Source organism: Acipenser ruthenus, chromosome 3 (genome assembly GCF_902713425.1).
Source record: "Acipenser ruthenus chromosome 3, fAciRut3.2 maternal haplotype, whole genome shotgun sequence".
Taxonomy (NCBI): Eukaryota; Metazoa; Chordata; class Actinopteri; order Acipenseriformes; family Acipenseridae; genus Acipenser; species Acipenser ruthenus.
This window is the reverse complement of record NC_081191.1, coordinates 81,134,141-81,148,985: the sequence shown is the minus strand read 5'-3', so window position 1 is coordinate 81,148,985 and position 14,845 is coordinate 81,134,141. Positions and strand designations below refer to the sequence as shown.

The following is a 14,845-nucleotide window of genomic DNA, read 5'->3' as shown; positions in this document are numbered from 1 at the left end:
ATGTCATTTGCCATGTGTCTGCCCAGTTCTGAATGCTGTCTAGATCATTTTGAATGACCTTTGCTGCTGCAACAGTGTTTGCCACTCCTCCTTGTGTCGTCTGCAAATTTAACAAGTTTGCTTACTATACTAGAATCTAAATCATTAAAGTAGATTAGGAATAGCAGAGGACCTAATACTGATCCCTTTGGTACACCACTGGTTACCTCGCTCCATTCTGAGGTTTCTCCTCTAATCACTACTTTCTGTTTTCTACATGTTAACCACTCCCTAATCCATGTGCATGCATTTCCTTGAATCCCTACTGCGTTCAGTTTGAGAATTGTGTTGAATCCTGCATGCTGAATTCCACACGTTGTGACAACTTGCAAATTAACAATTTATTTATTATTATTATTATTATTATTTATTTCTTAGCAGATGCCCTTATCCAGGGCGACTTACAATCGTAAGCAAAAACATTTCAAGCGTTACAATACAAGTAATACAATAAGAGCAAGAAATACAATAACTTTTGTTCAAGTAAAGTACAAGTTTGACAAACCACAATTCAATAATACAGCAGGTAATAGTGATAGTTACATCAGGATATGATTAAATAGTGATAGTTACATCAGGATGTGATTAAATACAAAGTACTACAGGTTAAAAACTTGGCAGATTACAGTATTCTGAAGTACAGGATTAAATGCAGTAAAATAGGGGCTGATAAGAGCAAAATAAAGCACATTTACATGAAGGGTGATAGTGTCCCAGGATACAAACAGAGGAGTTCTACAGGTGCTCTTTGAAGAGGTGAGTCTTAAGGAGGCGCCGGAATGTGGTCAGGGACTGGGCAGTCCTGACATCTGTAGGAAGGTCATTCCACCACTGCGGAGCAAGGGTGGAGAAGGAGCGGGCTCTGGAGGCAGGGGAGCGTAGCGGTGGTAGAGCTAGTCTTCTAGTGCAGGTGGAGCGGAGAGGTCGAGTGGGGGTGTAGGGAGAGATGAGGGTCTGGAGGTAGCTGGGTGCAGACTGGTCAAGGCATCTGTAGGCTAGTACAAGAGTCTTGAACTGGATGCGAGCGGTGATCGGGAGCCAGTGGAGCGAGCGGAGTAGTGGAGTAGCGTGGGCGAAGCGAGGCAGAGAGAACACTAGGCGGGCAGCAGAGTTCTGGATGAGCTGGAGCGGACGGGTGGCGGACGCAGGGAGGCCAGCCAGGAGGGAGTTGCAGTAGTCAACTAGTAGTCAATTAGTGTGCTTTATTTGTGCATATAATTAGCTTACTAAATAGAGCTACCGCTGGTTCATTTTTGTGCACGGTGTGGCTTCCCCCTGCCACGCGGTAATTCTGCTAATTTACCGCCATTTAGTGAGTGAGGCCCTGCATTTCTTAAATCTACATATTTAATATCTATTTCATTCTCTTTTGAACAGACCAGGGGGTGAAAAAGAGCATCTTTGCTGTAACAGTTAATAGACATGACAAATCTAAGCAGAAACAACAATAGAGAATACACGTAATAGGATATTAAACAGGTAAGAAATGTCATATGATTAAAATACTGATGATATACTGTATCCCTTTGTTATTGCTAACATAATTATTCCTTATGTCTAGTTGTGCACTTACAAGGCAGTTTGATTTGGACTTGTGACTGAAAGAAAATATGACTGACTGAATATATTATAGTGCAGCAGTGTGGATTGTGGTTAGGTCTCTGGACTCTTGACCAGAGGGTCGTGGGTTCAGTCCCAGGTGGGGGACACTGCTGCTGTACCCTTGAGCAAGGTACTTTACCTAGATTGCTCCAGTAAAAACCCAACTGTATAAATGGGTAATTGTATGTAAAAAATAATGTAATTGTATGTAAAAATAATGTGATATCTTGTAACAATTGTAAGTCGCCCTGGATAAGGGTGTCTGCTAAGAAATTAATCATGATAATAATATATTAACAACATAATCTTATAAAATATAAGCAAGATATACCTGATATTGGTACCTGCTGAAATTGTGGATGCAAAAACATATACATTGTAGGGAGAGTCATTAATTAATTTATTTTGTTTGTTTTGTAAATAATAAAAGTGTGCTATTCCTGCTGTTGACCAGCCTTGACCGCCCACCACTGTACCACAATGTATATACCGTAAAACTTTAAATAAAAGCCCCAGTGTTTATTTACAGTATTTGACAGTAGCCCCAGCGCCTATTGGAGACTGGCGACCATTTGAGACTCGGCGTTTATTATGTAAGATCACTAACATCTGTAAATACTTCAGATGCAATCATGAAAAAGCTGCCTGCACACAACCTTATAGAAGTAAATGACAACATTCCAGCAACGTCATTAAAAGGTTGTGTCAGTGGGTAATAACAGTTTGTATTGTAATAATAATAAAAACAGTAAAATCCACTAGGACAGCCCTGGAAATATTGGAACACAAGCATGTATTAAGGTAGGCTTGCCACAATAAAAAAACAAACAAAGCAATAAGTATCATCTTTATTAACACAAATTATATTTATTGTTCACCCTCAAAACATGTACATTGGTAAGCATGGGCAATCGATGAAAAATTAACCAGCAACAAATCTTCATTGCAAAACAACTGCATGAAATAGTGTGTTAATACGAAAAATAAGTTCATACTGTTGGCCCACAACACACTCAAAAATGCTTCAAACTGTTTAAAGATTAACAATAAAATCAATACAAGTACCAGTTTTATCACAAAATCAAAGCAAAAGTGACTAATTTGTTTTTGTAAAGTGTACATTGATAAATAACAACGCTGAAAAATAAAAACACGTACAAATACACTAAAAGGCAACCCTGTTTATATCAGAAAACAAGTTTGTATTTTTTCTTACTTTTAGCACGCTCAAAAAAGCTTCACAACTGGTTTTAATATGAATAACATCATAAATACTGTATGCATTACGTGTACCTTTTAAAATAAATGAAATTCAGTTTTCTTATCATTCATCCTGAGCCTCAGGGTCTCTTCATCGCTGTTGAAAAACAAATTGGTAAGCTCGCTGTACAGCCATGTGTGTGTATTGGCTGGAACATTCAGTATGACGTACATTATATTATTATTCATAGCCCAGCGTTTAAAGAGACCTGGCGTCTATTTACCATATTTCCCAGAAGCCCCGGCACTTTATTATTATTATTATTATTATTATTATTATTATTTATTTATTAGCAGACACCCTTATCCAGGGCGACTTACAATCGTAAGCAAATACATTTCAAGTATCACAGTACAAGTAATAATACAATTAAGAGCAAGATAAATACAATTACTTATTAGAGACCTGGCGAGTATTGGATCGACTTGCCTTCAAGTCTGCCCAGAAAGGATGAAGTGAGACAGTGTGGGACTTGAGGGAGGGTGGTGGAGTTTTAAAGATTGAGGGGGAAGTAGCCTTGGAATGGCCAGTGTGCTACGCACAAGGGGAAGGATTTTAGATGGAACCAACGAGTTTAGTTAGTGCTCCAATACAGAGTTAGGTTTTGTTTTGTTTTGTTTTTTTTCTTTTTGTTATTGTAAATAATAAAAGTGTGCAAACACACAGAAAAAATTCAATCTTGTGCCTGGGTCTGTATTTTAAAAGGGGCAAAACAAACCTCAGCCATGAGGCTGTGTTACTATATTTCTTTAAATCTTTACATACATACTGTATCTCACATGTACATTTCTATTGTACCTTTATTTGAGAAACTGCCATCCAGTTAGCATAAAACTTGATATGGACATTCCTTGACATAAGTTATTCAGGGGTAGCATACCTAGGTACCACTACTTTTGCATGGGTTCTGTCTCTGATCAGTTTAAAGAAGGATTTATCTTCAGAACTCTTTCCCAAGTTTGAGCTAACATTGCATGAACATTTTTTTTTTTGTTCATGTTACTGAAACATAACAGTTATATCAATGTTTGGCCAAGAAGATAGCGGGGGTTGTAACATCTTATTTCAATTAAGCTGTGCTGATCCAGTGAGGTGACAGCAGGGTGGGGCTGAAGCCCATGGTGGTCAATTGACGTGCATAAGGTAACAGTTAGTTAGTTGCTGATATAGGATCATTTGGGACCAGGATCTTCTGTTTTTGAATTTGGTATTCATTTAGGAAAGAATCAGAGCCAATAAAGACATTACCTCATAAATTAAGATCGGACTCTTCCCAGGAAGGAAATGGCTGATAATATCGGCCTGGGGCATGTATTTTAAAATGAATAGTCTTCATTATGTTGTCATTTTCATGGAGGGGAGTGCTTAGTCAGTCAATTTACATATATAAAAGCTGTGTCTGCAGATGCACCTTATCATTTAGTTCGGCTCCAGATTTCCTTACAGGTTTCTACCTTTAAGCTAAGGACATGTCTGATTAAAACCTTTAGGCCAACCCTCCCCTCCCCACCCCACCCCCTTCCCTCTTCAGATAACCCTGGTGGTTCCTTATCCGTCTTGCTTCAAATGTATAAGTCAGAGGTTTCACTGCATGGGTTGGGCCTCATTGTCCTTTCCTAGTCATCTCCACTGCAGTCCAGTTATTGTCTTTTAAGGAGAAAAAACAAATCACCATCAGGGGCTGGGTGTGCGCTCATCCAGAAGCCGTGGCTCTATTTGTTGTGCAGGGTTCTGCCTCTGTGGTCATTGTGTCTCAATTGCACTCTGCCTTGACCATAAATTCATATCCAGTCTGACTGGTATGTGTGTGTCTGTCTTAGATCATATAGATTTAAAGTAGTCACATGTTAGCCTACATATGTTAATATTTAATTCCCAACAAGTTCTGGTATCCAACTGGTATAAGTCCTCTGTTCAGCTGCATATTGCATTTATTTGTGTTTTAGATTATGATTTTTTTTTTTTTTTTTTTTACTGCAGCATGGAAAAAATGATAACTCTAATGGAAATATAACCATAAGTATTGTTGTACAGAATTAGATTTTAACAACAAAATAGTTGCATTTGAATAAAAATCTGTTCAAAAGCCAGAGGCTTCAAATAACAAAAAAAATCATGCAATAAATGTCTGAAACGTTGCACAAATATTTAACTCATAGTTTATTTACCAAAACCAGATTTTAATCCAGATACTCTATATTTTAAACAAGTCTGGTCTTTGGCTGTAAATCATGATTGCACAGTCTGTGCATGTATGTGATATTTTTTTCCATTGGCTTTGTTTACAGAGGACCTTGATGATTTACGAATGGAGGGTGTAAGCAGCTTGGCGTCTTCTGGTAACAAGTTTAGCCAGGGTCGCAGTTCTTATTGTCCTGAACCCCAAGCCAAAGTCACACTCAACATCTGCTCAAGGTGTGCCAGGTAAAATCTACTTTAACCATCACTTCCCCAAATAAAGAAAGTACATAAATAGTCTTAATGGTATAGCAATGCCTAATGGTTAGAGAAAATGATGTGTAAGATTCAGCTTAGCTTCTGACCCACAGATAAAATAAATGTTGTTTTTTATAACTTACAATGTAAGATTTAATTGCTGATGGAAAGTGGTTATTATTGTGGTTAAAATGTAAATAAATGCCTTATTCGACAAACATTTTAGCTGGAAAGAACAAAACACGATATCCCTTTTATAGATCAATGTTTTGGTTTTAAATAAATTTGCTTTCAAAAAAGCTAAAATAAAAATGATAGAATAAACCCCAAGTGCTTATCAATCGAATAGTAAGTTTACAGCAGTGACAACAGCATATAATTGTATTATTTTATACTATAAAAGCATTATTGCATATGATACGCTAAGAGGAAGTTTCTTTTCCTCTCTTTCTAATCAAGTTGTTTTCTTGTCTCTGCTTAGCGGCTTGACTAAAAAGCATTCCATTATTCCTCTATTTTCCTTTCGACACCCACACAAACACTGATTATTTTTATGATTATCACTTAGTTTTTTTCCAAACATTTCCTGTTTAACCCTGCAGGGGCAATATTCTCTGTTCTAAAGCTCATGCACTGCTGAAACCTGATGCCATAACCTGATAATCCATATCACTAAGATGAGACACCCGGCTTAAAGAGTTGTGCCAAGTTTTTTTTTTTTTACTTGTGTTTGTTCTTTTTCCGTAATAATTATAAATGTGTTTTTCATTAAATAAATACATTAAAAAAAAAAAAAAAACTTTTAGAAATAAACTTTTCTAATGACAGGAAATACAAAAAAAAAAAGAAAATGTTGTTTGTTTTATTTCATCAGAAAGTTCATTTTCAGTACCCGGTCCTCTTTAAGCAATTCTTTGCTGTTTCTGTAAAATGGGAAGGTGATCAGAGTTTTAGTGTTTTCAGAGATTTTATCATTTGATTTTGTGAGCCTTTAACTCAGTAGCTTCCATAGCAAAACAAACACTTTACTTGGAAATACAATTTTCAGACCTTGTTTATTACTAGATGTAATTAGATGTAAATCAGTCAAACAGAACACTTAGATCAAAAGTTTAGGTCAAATATTACCTCTGTGGATCGTGTTTTGTATAACTAGCATTTTATAAATTCAGTATTTTCCAAATATTTAGCATACCTTTACTCAGGCGCTTATTAGTACTGATGCTGTCAAAGTCTAAGTTAAATCGCATTGATATTTTTCTGCTGCTGATGGAGATGAACAGGATCGATTTAAAATTGCTTTCAACTCAGTCCCAGTGGCAGTTGAAAACAAGGCATCACTGTATATGATATTTGTGTTTCAGTGTCTTTTATCAGTGAGGACTTATTGAGGTTTGTGTTGTTTCTCTCCATATATCTGTGTTGACCGCGTGTTGGTACCATATTGTAATCAGACCAAAGCACTAAAACTTTGCCACACAAGTGGTTTGTGTTAAATTCCTTGTGGGTTCAAGCAAAACCCAGATACAGAATACAAAAGAATCCACACTCATTCTAACTTCAGTTTATCCCTTTTCTGTTACTGAAAACAATATTAGCTCATGCAGGGTATTTTTGAAAAATAAAAAAGTTCTTGTATCTTGAATAGTATGATGGAAGAAAATATTTCCTAATTATTAACAATTAAAAAATCATAGTGGGGACAGTTTTAACTAGAAAACAAACACGCTGCAGTATAGAGTGGTTCAATTTTTTGGAGATAACAATATAAAATGAAATACATGTGGAAGCTTTCTTAAATAACATGCATACAATATGGATTATAGCAGTTATTGACAACATTAAAAAAACAAAACTGGTGTTAAAGATGATAACTCAGTGCCATGATTGACTATGGGTGAGCTAAGAGGAATGGTGGTTAAGTGGATACCAATTGGTAACTCTCTGTCTGGCATTCTCAGCCTCTAGTACAATTAGGAAGCAGTTCATTTTCTGAAAGCACTGAGCTTAGAGCTGTGGCATGTTTTTTTGTGGTTTGCATGTTCCCTACATGCAGTGAGTATGGAGTCATGTCGATAATTTTTACCAGGGATATTCTTCCAACCACAACTTCCATAATTAATCATATCTCAGATATGATCCCATGCAAAAATATCCAATTATTTATGATTTGCCCTTGTTAGAAGAGTTTCAGTTATGTAATTCATTTTTATATTGCATTGAAGTGGTAGCTGTACCAGGCAGGAGTTGGTTTATTTAAACTATCCAAAGTCTTTCATCTGCATTAGGCCTCATAGAAAACAATAACGTGGAGTACACGCAAAGCTCAGGATATTGTGTGTTATGTGTCGTGCATCGCTGCTGGAAACTTTTGTAATTTGTTTTGTTAAAATTCCCATTGGAAGTTCATGTAGGAAAGAACATTTTAATTTAGGTACAGCTATTGGATACTGTCTGAGTGTTGTAACTGCTGAGTCATTCTGATGCTTTAAGACTGACTAGACTATGTTCTGGGAACTGATGGTCTGAATGGCCTACTCTCATTTGTAACTTTTCTTATGTGCTTATGTAGATTAGGAAAACCTATTTAGGTTTGAATTGTACATTTAAGGAACATATTTTGGAACACGAGCATCAGAATGGGAGTAATGAGACTGTTAGCTTCTTAACTAAACAAGAAAGTGATATTTTAATAGCAGTAGTATTGTCAGTGCCCAAGAAAAGAATAATGTAAATGCACTATTGAACTTAAGAATATAATGTGCATGACTAAGAAGCCTTGGGTTAAATTACTTGTATAATGTGCACCTTTTGTACAGTATATGTATATTACTGTGATGATGCGGTTTAGCCCCGACCTCATCACGGAAATTTTTTCTGTTAAAAACATTTATATTGTTTGGGCAATTAAAATAACGATGGGAAAAAAAAGAAAATATGTTTAAACTTACTTGTGTGGTTTTTTCGTTCCCGCTGAGTTTCTTCTCTGCTGGGTTGCGCTGAAAAGAAAAAAAAAAAGAAAACGACATGTTATGTTTTTAACAATAGTTCAATGGCAATCTGCTTTCTTCTATGAGAAGAGATGAGTGCATGCATCTGTTTTCAAAGAGAGAGTTTGTTTAGCTATTTAAACAGTAACAGTATTTTCTTTTTAGTTCTGTTCTCATTTAATCTATATTTAATACTTACCTGGGAAGGGCGGAGGGCTTCCTCGCCGGTGTGTATTCATGCTGGTGGCCTGTTGCGTTGATAGTAGGGACGCGCACACCGCACACATTCAGCTTTCTATACAGAAACGGGCCCAATGTTAGTCAATGGGGGAGTTTTTAACATTAAAGATTTGCTCCTTAAAATGTTAATGAGGTATTACGACCCTGATATATGTTATATTGTAATGTAAATGTATGATATTGTATGAAAGCTCTCTGTTAAATAAGAAAAAGAAATGTTTTATGGACATGCATTGTTGTTTTTTTGAAGTCATGATTTCATACCTACCTGTTGTATGTAGTGGTGGTTTCTCCTGAAATATGGAGTTTAATGAGGGTGATGGCTTTAAAACCATCCTGTGTTCAGTCTAGGGAGAGAGTTTAAGCCTTGCGGTTGCTTATTGCTGATCTCTGTACCACAGAGCTCTTATTAAGAATTTAACTCAGTTATGTGAGCTGCTTTTTTAAAATGTATTTATTTATTATTTTGCTGTTGTGAGTTTATATGAAGTGCTTTTGTTAGATACTGTGAAAGTGGACTGAGCTTGGCATTGTTTTGTGAGTGCTGTTTTGCTATGCAACCTTTTCTTTTTTTTTTTTTTGTGTACGCTTTGGAAATTAATATTTATGTTTTGGATTTTCCTTTTTTTGGCGCACTGAAACTGAACGGTTTACACTGTCCAGTATCTGGAACTGTTGTGTGTCATCAATAAACTTCACTGCTTATTGTCACATCTTGGTCATCTGCGTCATTCCTATCACCTCCCTTGGTCACAAGTCCACTCTACTTTACGACAATTACCAAAACATGGTCTATGAAATGCTGAGTACCCTGCACACATATAAAACATGCAGGAATTTCCACAGTATTAGCAAACTGGGTATGTGTTATAATTTGAAGAGTGTTATATTCGGTAAATTACGGTAGTTCCAGCTTGGATTAATGTTTGATGGCTGAATCTGGATGAAGATATAAGTTTCAAAGTTTAAAGAACTTTGTTATGTTTGTTAATTTCCACCGGGTTTGTGCTGGTGTGCTTTGACAAAACAAGCCCACTCAAAGCTCCCCCACTTTACACTCTTACCTAGTACAGATTTAATTGATGGTAATAATTGAATTGACTGGAATGAGTACATTAAAGGTAGATTATTATTTTTTTTTATCTTGTCTGTTTTTTTTAAATTTTTTAATTTTTTTTCCCGGTACATTAAGGCTTCAAGGTGATAGCCTGTTAGAAGCAAGAGACGATGAGCCGTTGTGTTCCCGTTCTGAACAAGCTGTACCAAAGATAGCATGTAAGTCGTTCTGTTATTAATGACCTGCAACATGGAACTTATTCAATGAGCAAGAAGCGCAGGCTTCCTGTCCCTTTTTTGATATTTTGAATTGTCATTCTCCACCCCCCCCCCCCCCCCATACATTAGTTAACATTAAGAACCAATTGGAAACGAACCAATCAAATACAGATTAAGTGCTGCTCTCTCAAGAGTATGATAACAATATAGGCAGGTATTATGTTATTAAATTATCCCTTACCAGAGAAGCAAATCTAGCAAGCTAGTTAAGGGTCATTTGATTTGTTTTTTTTTTCCTACATGTCAAACCAAAACAGCATGCATTCATATCATGTCACTGTTGTCAACGCTAGCCTTCCGTTCTTGAGAGCCAACATGATTGCAACGTTATAGTAACGTGGTCCACACCAATTAATATAATGCATCAACATTTACACCGATACAGGGATTGGATCAGTGCTCTATAAAGTACAGTATGTAGAATGACTTATGTTAAAATTTAAATGACACATTTTATTTAACTATTTAACTGATCCACATGTCTGTCATACTCCTACATGGTGAACACAATAACTGCATGAATTTTGCATCAATCTTTACCAAACTTTTATTTTATTACACAATCCTAGCCTTATATTGGAGTTTCAGATTGCATCTCATCATAAACTTGCGCTTATTATAAGATACCGAGTGCCCTCTGTGCCTGTACTGCTTTTTACATTTTGTTGGCACTCATTCTCATGCCAAATGAAAATTAATATTTTATTTTATTTTTTATATACCTCTCGGGCTAAATGAAAACCATTTCTCACTTTCTTACCTGTGTGTGAACTGGCATTTGATTCTTACGTTTAAGACATATTATTCTTGAAGGATGATGTAAATGTGTAATGAGTAGCTCTCTTTTGTTTTGGAGCAGGTCCATTGCCTGGGGTTGAAACTGTGATGGAGGATGATGAAGAATGTGAGAGTGCTTCTCAAGTGACCGGACCTGTAAGTAGGCTTAAATTACTAACAAACCTCTTATCACATTGCATGATTAATTTAACAGTCTGTTTGTTCTATAATTATGTTTGTTCTGAGTGACTGCTTACAGTAGTCAAAAATAGTCCAGGTTTTAAATTGAATATTGCATATATGTTGTCCACTTTTCAACCAATGGCACTCCTGTACTTGGTAAACTGCTTTTAAATATACATTCTCATTCTATTACATGCAGAAGTAGAAGGTGATAAATTGGGGGCTCAACCGTTATTAGGCCGTCCTCTTATTTATTAATGGTATTATCATTTAGGCATACAGTGCCTTGCATAAGTATTCACCCCCCTTGGACTTTTCCACATTTTGTAGTGTTACAACCTGGAATTAAAATGGATTTAATTGGGATTTTTACCATTTGATTTACACAACGTACTTAACACTTTGAAGGTGCAAAATATTTTTTATTGTGACACAAAAGTTAATTAAACAAAAAAAGACATTTGTTGGTTGCATAAGTATTCACCACCCTGAGTCAATGCTTGGTAGAAGCACCTTTGGCAGCAATTACAGCTGTGAGTCTTTTTGGGTACGTCTCTACCAGCTTTGCACATCTGGATCCTACAATTTTTGCCCATTCTTCTTGGAAAAATTTCTCAAGCTCTGTCAAGTTGGATGGGGACCGTTGGTTGCCACAGATTCTCAATCGGATTGAGGTCTGGGCTTTGACTGGGCCATTCTAAGACATTCAGGTTCTTGTTTTTAAATCACTCCAGTGTAGCTTTGGCTGTGTGTTTAGGGTCATTGTCCTGCTGGAAGGTGAACCTCCGCCCGTCCCAGGTCTCTTGCAGACTGAAACAGGTTTTCCTCTAGAATTTCCCTGTATTTGGCTCCATCCATCTTGCCCTCAATCCTGACCAGTTTCCCAGTCCCTGCCGATGAAAAGCATCCCCATAACATGATGCTGCCACCACCATGCTTCACCGTGGGGATGGTGTTCTCAGGGTGATGAGCAGTGTTGGCTTTGTGCCACACATAGCGTTTTGCGCTAAGGCCAAAAAGTTCAATTTTGGTCTCATCAGACCAGAGAACCTTTTTCCACATGTTTGCTGTGTCTCCCACATGCCTTTTGGCAAAATCCAAACAGGATTTGATATGGGTTTTTTTCAGCAATGGCTTTCTTCTCGCCACTCTTCCATAAAGCCCAGCTTTGTGGAGCGTCCGGGTTATAATTGTCCCATGGACGGTTTCTCCCATCTCAGCTGTGGATCTCTCCAGCTCCTTCAGAGTTACCATTGGCCTCTTGGTTGCTTCTCTGACTAATGCCCTCCTTACCTGGTCACTGAGTTTTGGTGGACGGCCTCTAGGCAGAGTCGCGGTTGTGCCATATTCTTTCCATTTTTTAATAATGGATTTAACAATGCTCCGGGGGATGTTCAAAGTTTGGGATAGTTTTTATAACCCAACCCTGATTGGTGCTTCTCCAGAACTTTATCTTGGACTTGTTTTGATAGCTCCTTGGTCTTTATGATGCTGTTTGTTTAGATATGCTCTCTAACAAACTCTGGGGCCTTCCAGAAACAGGTGTATTTAATCTGAGATCATGTGACACTTTAAATGCACACAGGTGGACTCCATTCAACTAATTACGTGACTTCTGAAGGCAATTGGTTGCACCAGAGCTTATTTAGGGGTGTCACAGCAAAGGGGGTGAATACTTATGCAATCAAGACTTTTCAGTTTTTTATTTGTAAATAATTTTGAAAAATACGTAGATTTTTTTCCCCACTTCGACATTATGGACTATTTTGTGTAGATCAGTGACAAAAAATCCTAATTAAATCCATATTAATTCCAGGTTGTAACACTACAAAATGTGGAAAAGTCCAAGGGGGGTGAATACTTATGCACAAACACTACAGATACAAAACTAGAAATGAACAAAAAGGAAATGCAATTTAATAACCAAAATTGGACCTATATATTTTTAATATAAACTGTATAATTAGCCCCTTAGTCTATCCTTCTGTACTAGGGATACTGTACAGTCAAGTATTAGAATAGACGCAACAGACAGGAAACAATGCTCTCAAGAGGTGTCTTGTGTTCCTGTAGAAATTCAGCAATGTCCATGTGTTTTTTTGTTTTTTTATAAATTTAGTCGTTGCCAGTTATTTTTATTATTTTCTCCCAATTTGGAATGGCCAATTATTTTATTATGCTCAGCTCACCGCTACCACCCCTGCGCTGACTCGGGAGGGTGAAGACGAACACACACTGTCCTCCGAAGCATGTGCCGTCAGCCGACCGCTTTTTCTTCACACTGCGGACTCACCATGCAGCCACCCAAGAGCTACAGCGTCGGAGGACAACGCAGCTCTCGGGCAGTTTACAGGCGCCCGGCCAGACTACAGGGGTCGCTGGTGCACGGTGAGCCGAGGACACCCTGGCCAACTTAACCCTCCCTCCCCCCGGGCAGCGCTTGGCCAATTGAGCGCCGCTCCCTGGGAGCTCCCATCCACAATGTCCATGTTTTTAGTATAATCTTGATAATATGACCTTAATTTGGTGCCTCAACCAACCACATTTCATTGTTCTGTGGTTGTACCACAACAGCATCTTGTGGCCAACTGTATTATCACCTTGTACTTTATATGCCAGTTTCAATGGGTGCATGGCTTTAAGCCTTTGTTTCCTTCTTGGAGGACTTGCTGTGTAAGGTTTAGAATAGATATTGGCACCTGGTGGACAAATTCACCTCACTGGCCAATTTCTGAACTCATTTATATGTTTATGTAAGTAAAACTGACTCTGCCCAAAAGATTAATGTCTCTTAGTAAAATCCTGAATTCACTGTGTCTACTATATTTATTTATTTACTAAGGTAATACTAAGGGGCTGATAAAGTACAGCTGTTTTTTATTTGATAATTTTACAGTCCCCCTGGTCTAAATCAACCACCAATCCATGGTAATCCGGGGATTAGATCTAAAAATGGATAATTGGCACAATCCAGGGGGAACCCCCTCTGCTGTAAAATGCACCCATAAAATCCAGCATTGATTGATTACAGAGGGTTACGGTCAGATCAACCTCTAAATAAAGCAGACAAACCTTTCGGTTTGGTGTCATTACACAGATGACGGCACTGTCCGAAAGCATTTGTCTGATCGTGCTCTTACCTTTCCGACACAGTCAAGTGTTCTTGAAGTTGTGTTACTCTGTTGGATAAATTGAGTCTAGCTTGCTCACTTCAGTTTCTTTATAATTTGGATGGTCTGTCTTATGTCACAGGGGTCAGCAAAACTTTTCATGGTCTGACCAATCAACCTTTGAAGCCAGCAGAACAGAGTACAAGGGCTTACTGACCTTTGTAAACCTCCAGGTTAGCCTCAATCTGTTTCCCTTGTCTAGGCCATGAATTGTATTTTGTCTAACAAAGTATATTGGCTTTACTACAAACTACCCTCCTTCCTTAACCTAACCACAGCTGTGTGCAAATCTAGCTGAGCTCTTTAAGACCTGTCAACTCTAAAGACCTGCAACTGTCATCATCCATTTTTTTATAACCCTGAATGCGATGTAACATGAGGATATACTTTTTAGGCAACTTTTTCTCATATTTCTTCAAGCAGCAGCAGCAGGTGACATTTATAAAAAGTTTGAACTTTGCACATGAGGAAATTGATTGAACGTCAGCTACATTATCACTACTTACTGAAACAGTTGGCACTAAACGATTGCTTAACCTAAACCACTTTATTTATCCAACTTCAAAAACACTCCATCATACTCATAAGACACTAAGTAAAATAGACATGTTTCGGCTAGTACCTTGTTATGATTAAGGCTGTATGTGCCAAAATGTTTTGTCTTAATGACTGATTTTCCTTACGAACTACCCAATAGATTGGTCTTTCATGGACACGTGTACTTCTATACTTCCAAACCGTGTGTATGCCATTGTGACCTACTTTTTCATGGTACTGACACTTGGTTGGCTGTTAATCCTGGAAGCTCCATA

At 37.6% G+C, this 14,845-nt stretch overlaps 1 protein-coding gene across 6 annotated transcripts in view; it reads left to right on the top strand.

The window, feature by feature from the left end:
• LOC117435599 (uncharacterized protein C8orf34 homolog) overlaps window positions 1-14,845 on the top strand; it is a 145,026-nt gene that overhangs the window by 90,314 nt on the left and 39,867 nt on the right. For 5 of the 6 annotated variants that reach the window (XM_059017290.1, XM_059017291.1, XM_059017289.1 and 2 more), the window contains 3 exons: window positions 5,191-5,326; window positions 9,761-9,843; window positions 10,763-10,836. In XM_059017290.1, the coding sequence (XP_058873273.1) occupies window positions 5,191-5,326; window positions 9,761-9,843; window positions 10,763-10,836 (293 nt within the window). The remainder of the gene's footprint in view (window positions 1-5,190; window positions 5,327-9,760; window positions 9,844-10,762; window positions 10,837-14,845) is intronic. The other variant, XM_034058916.3, reaches the window with a different exon arrangement.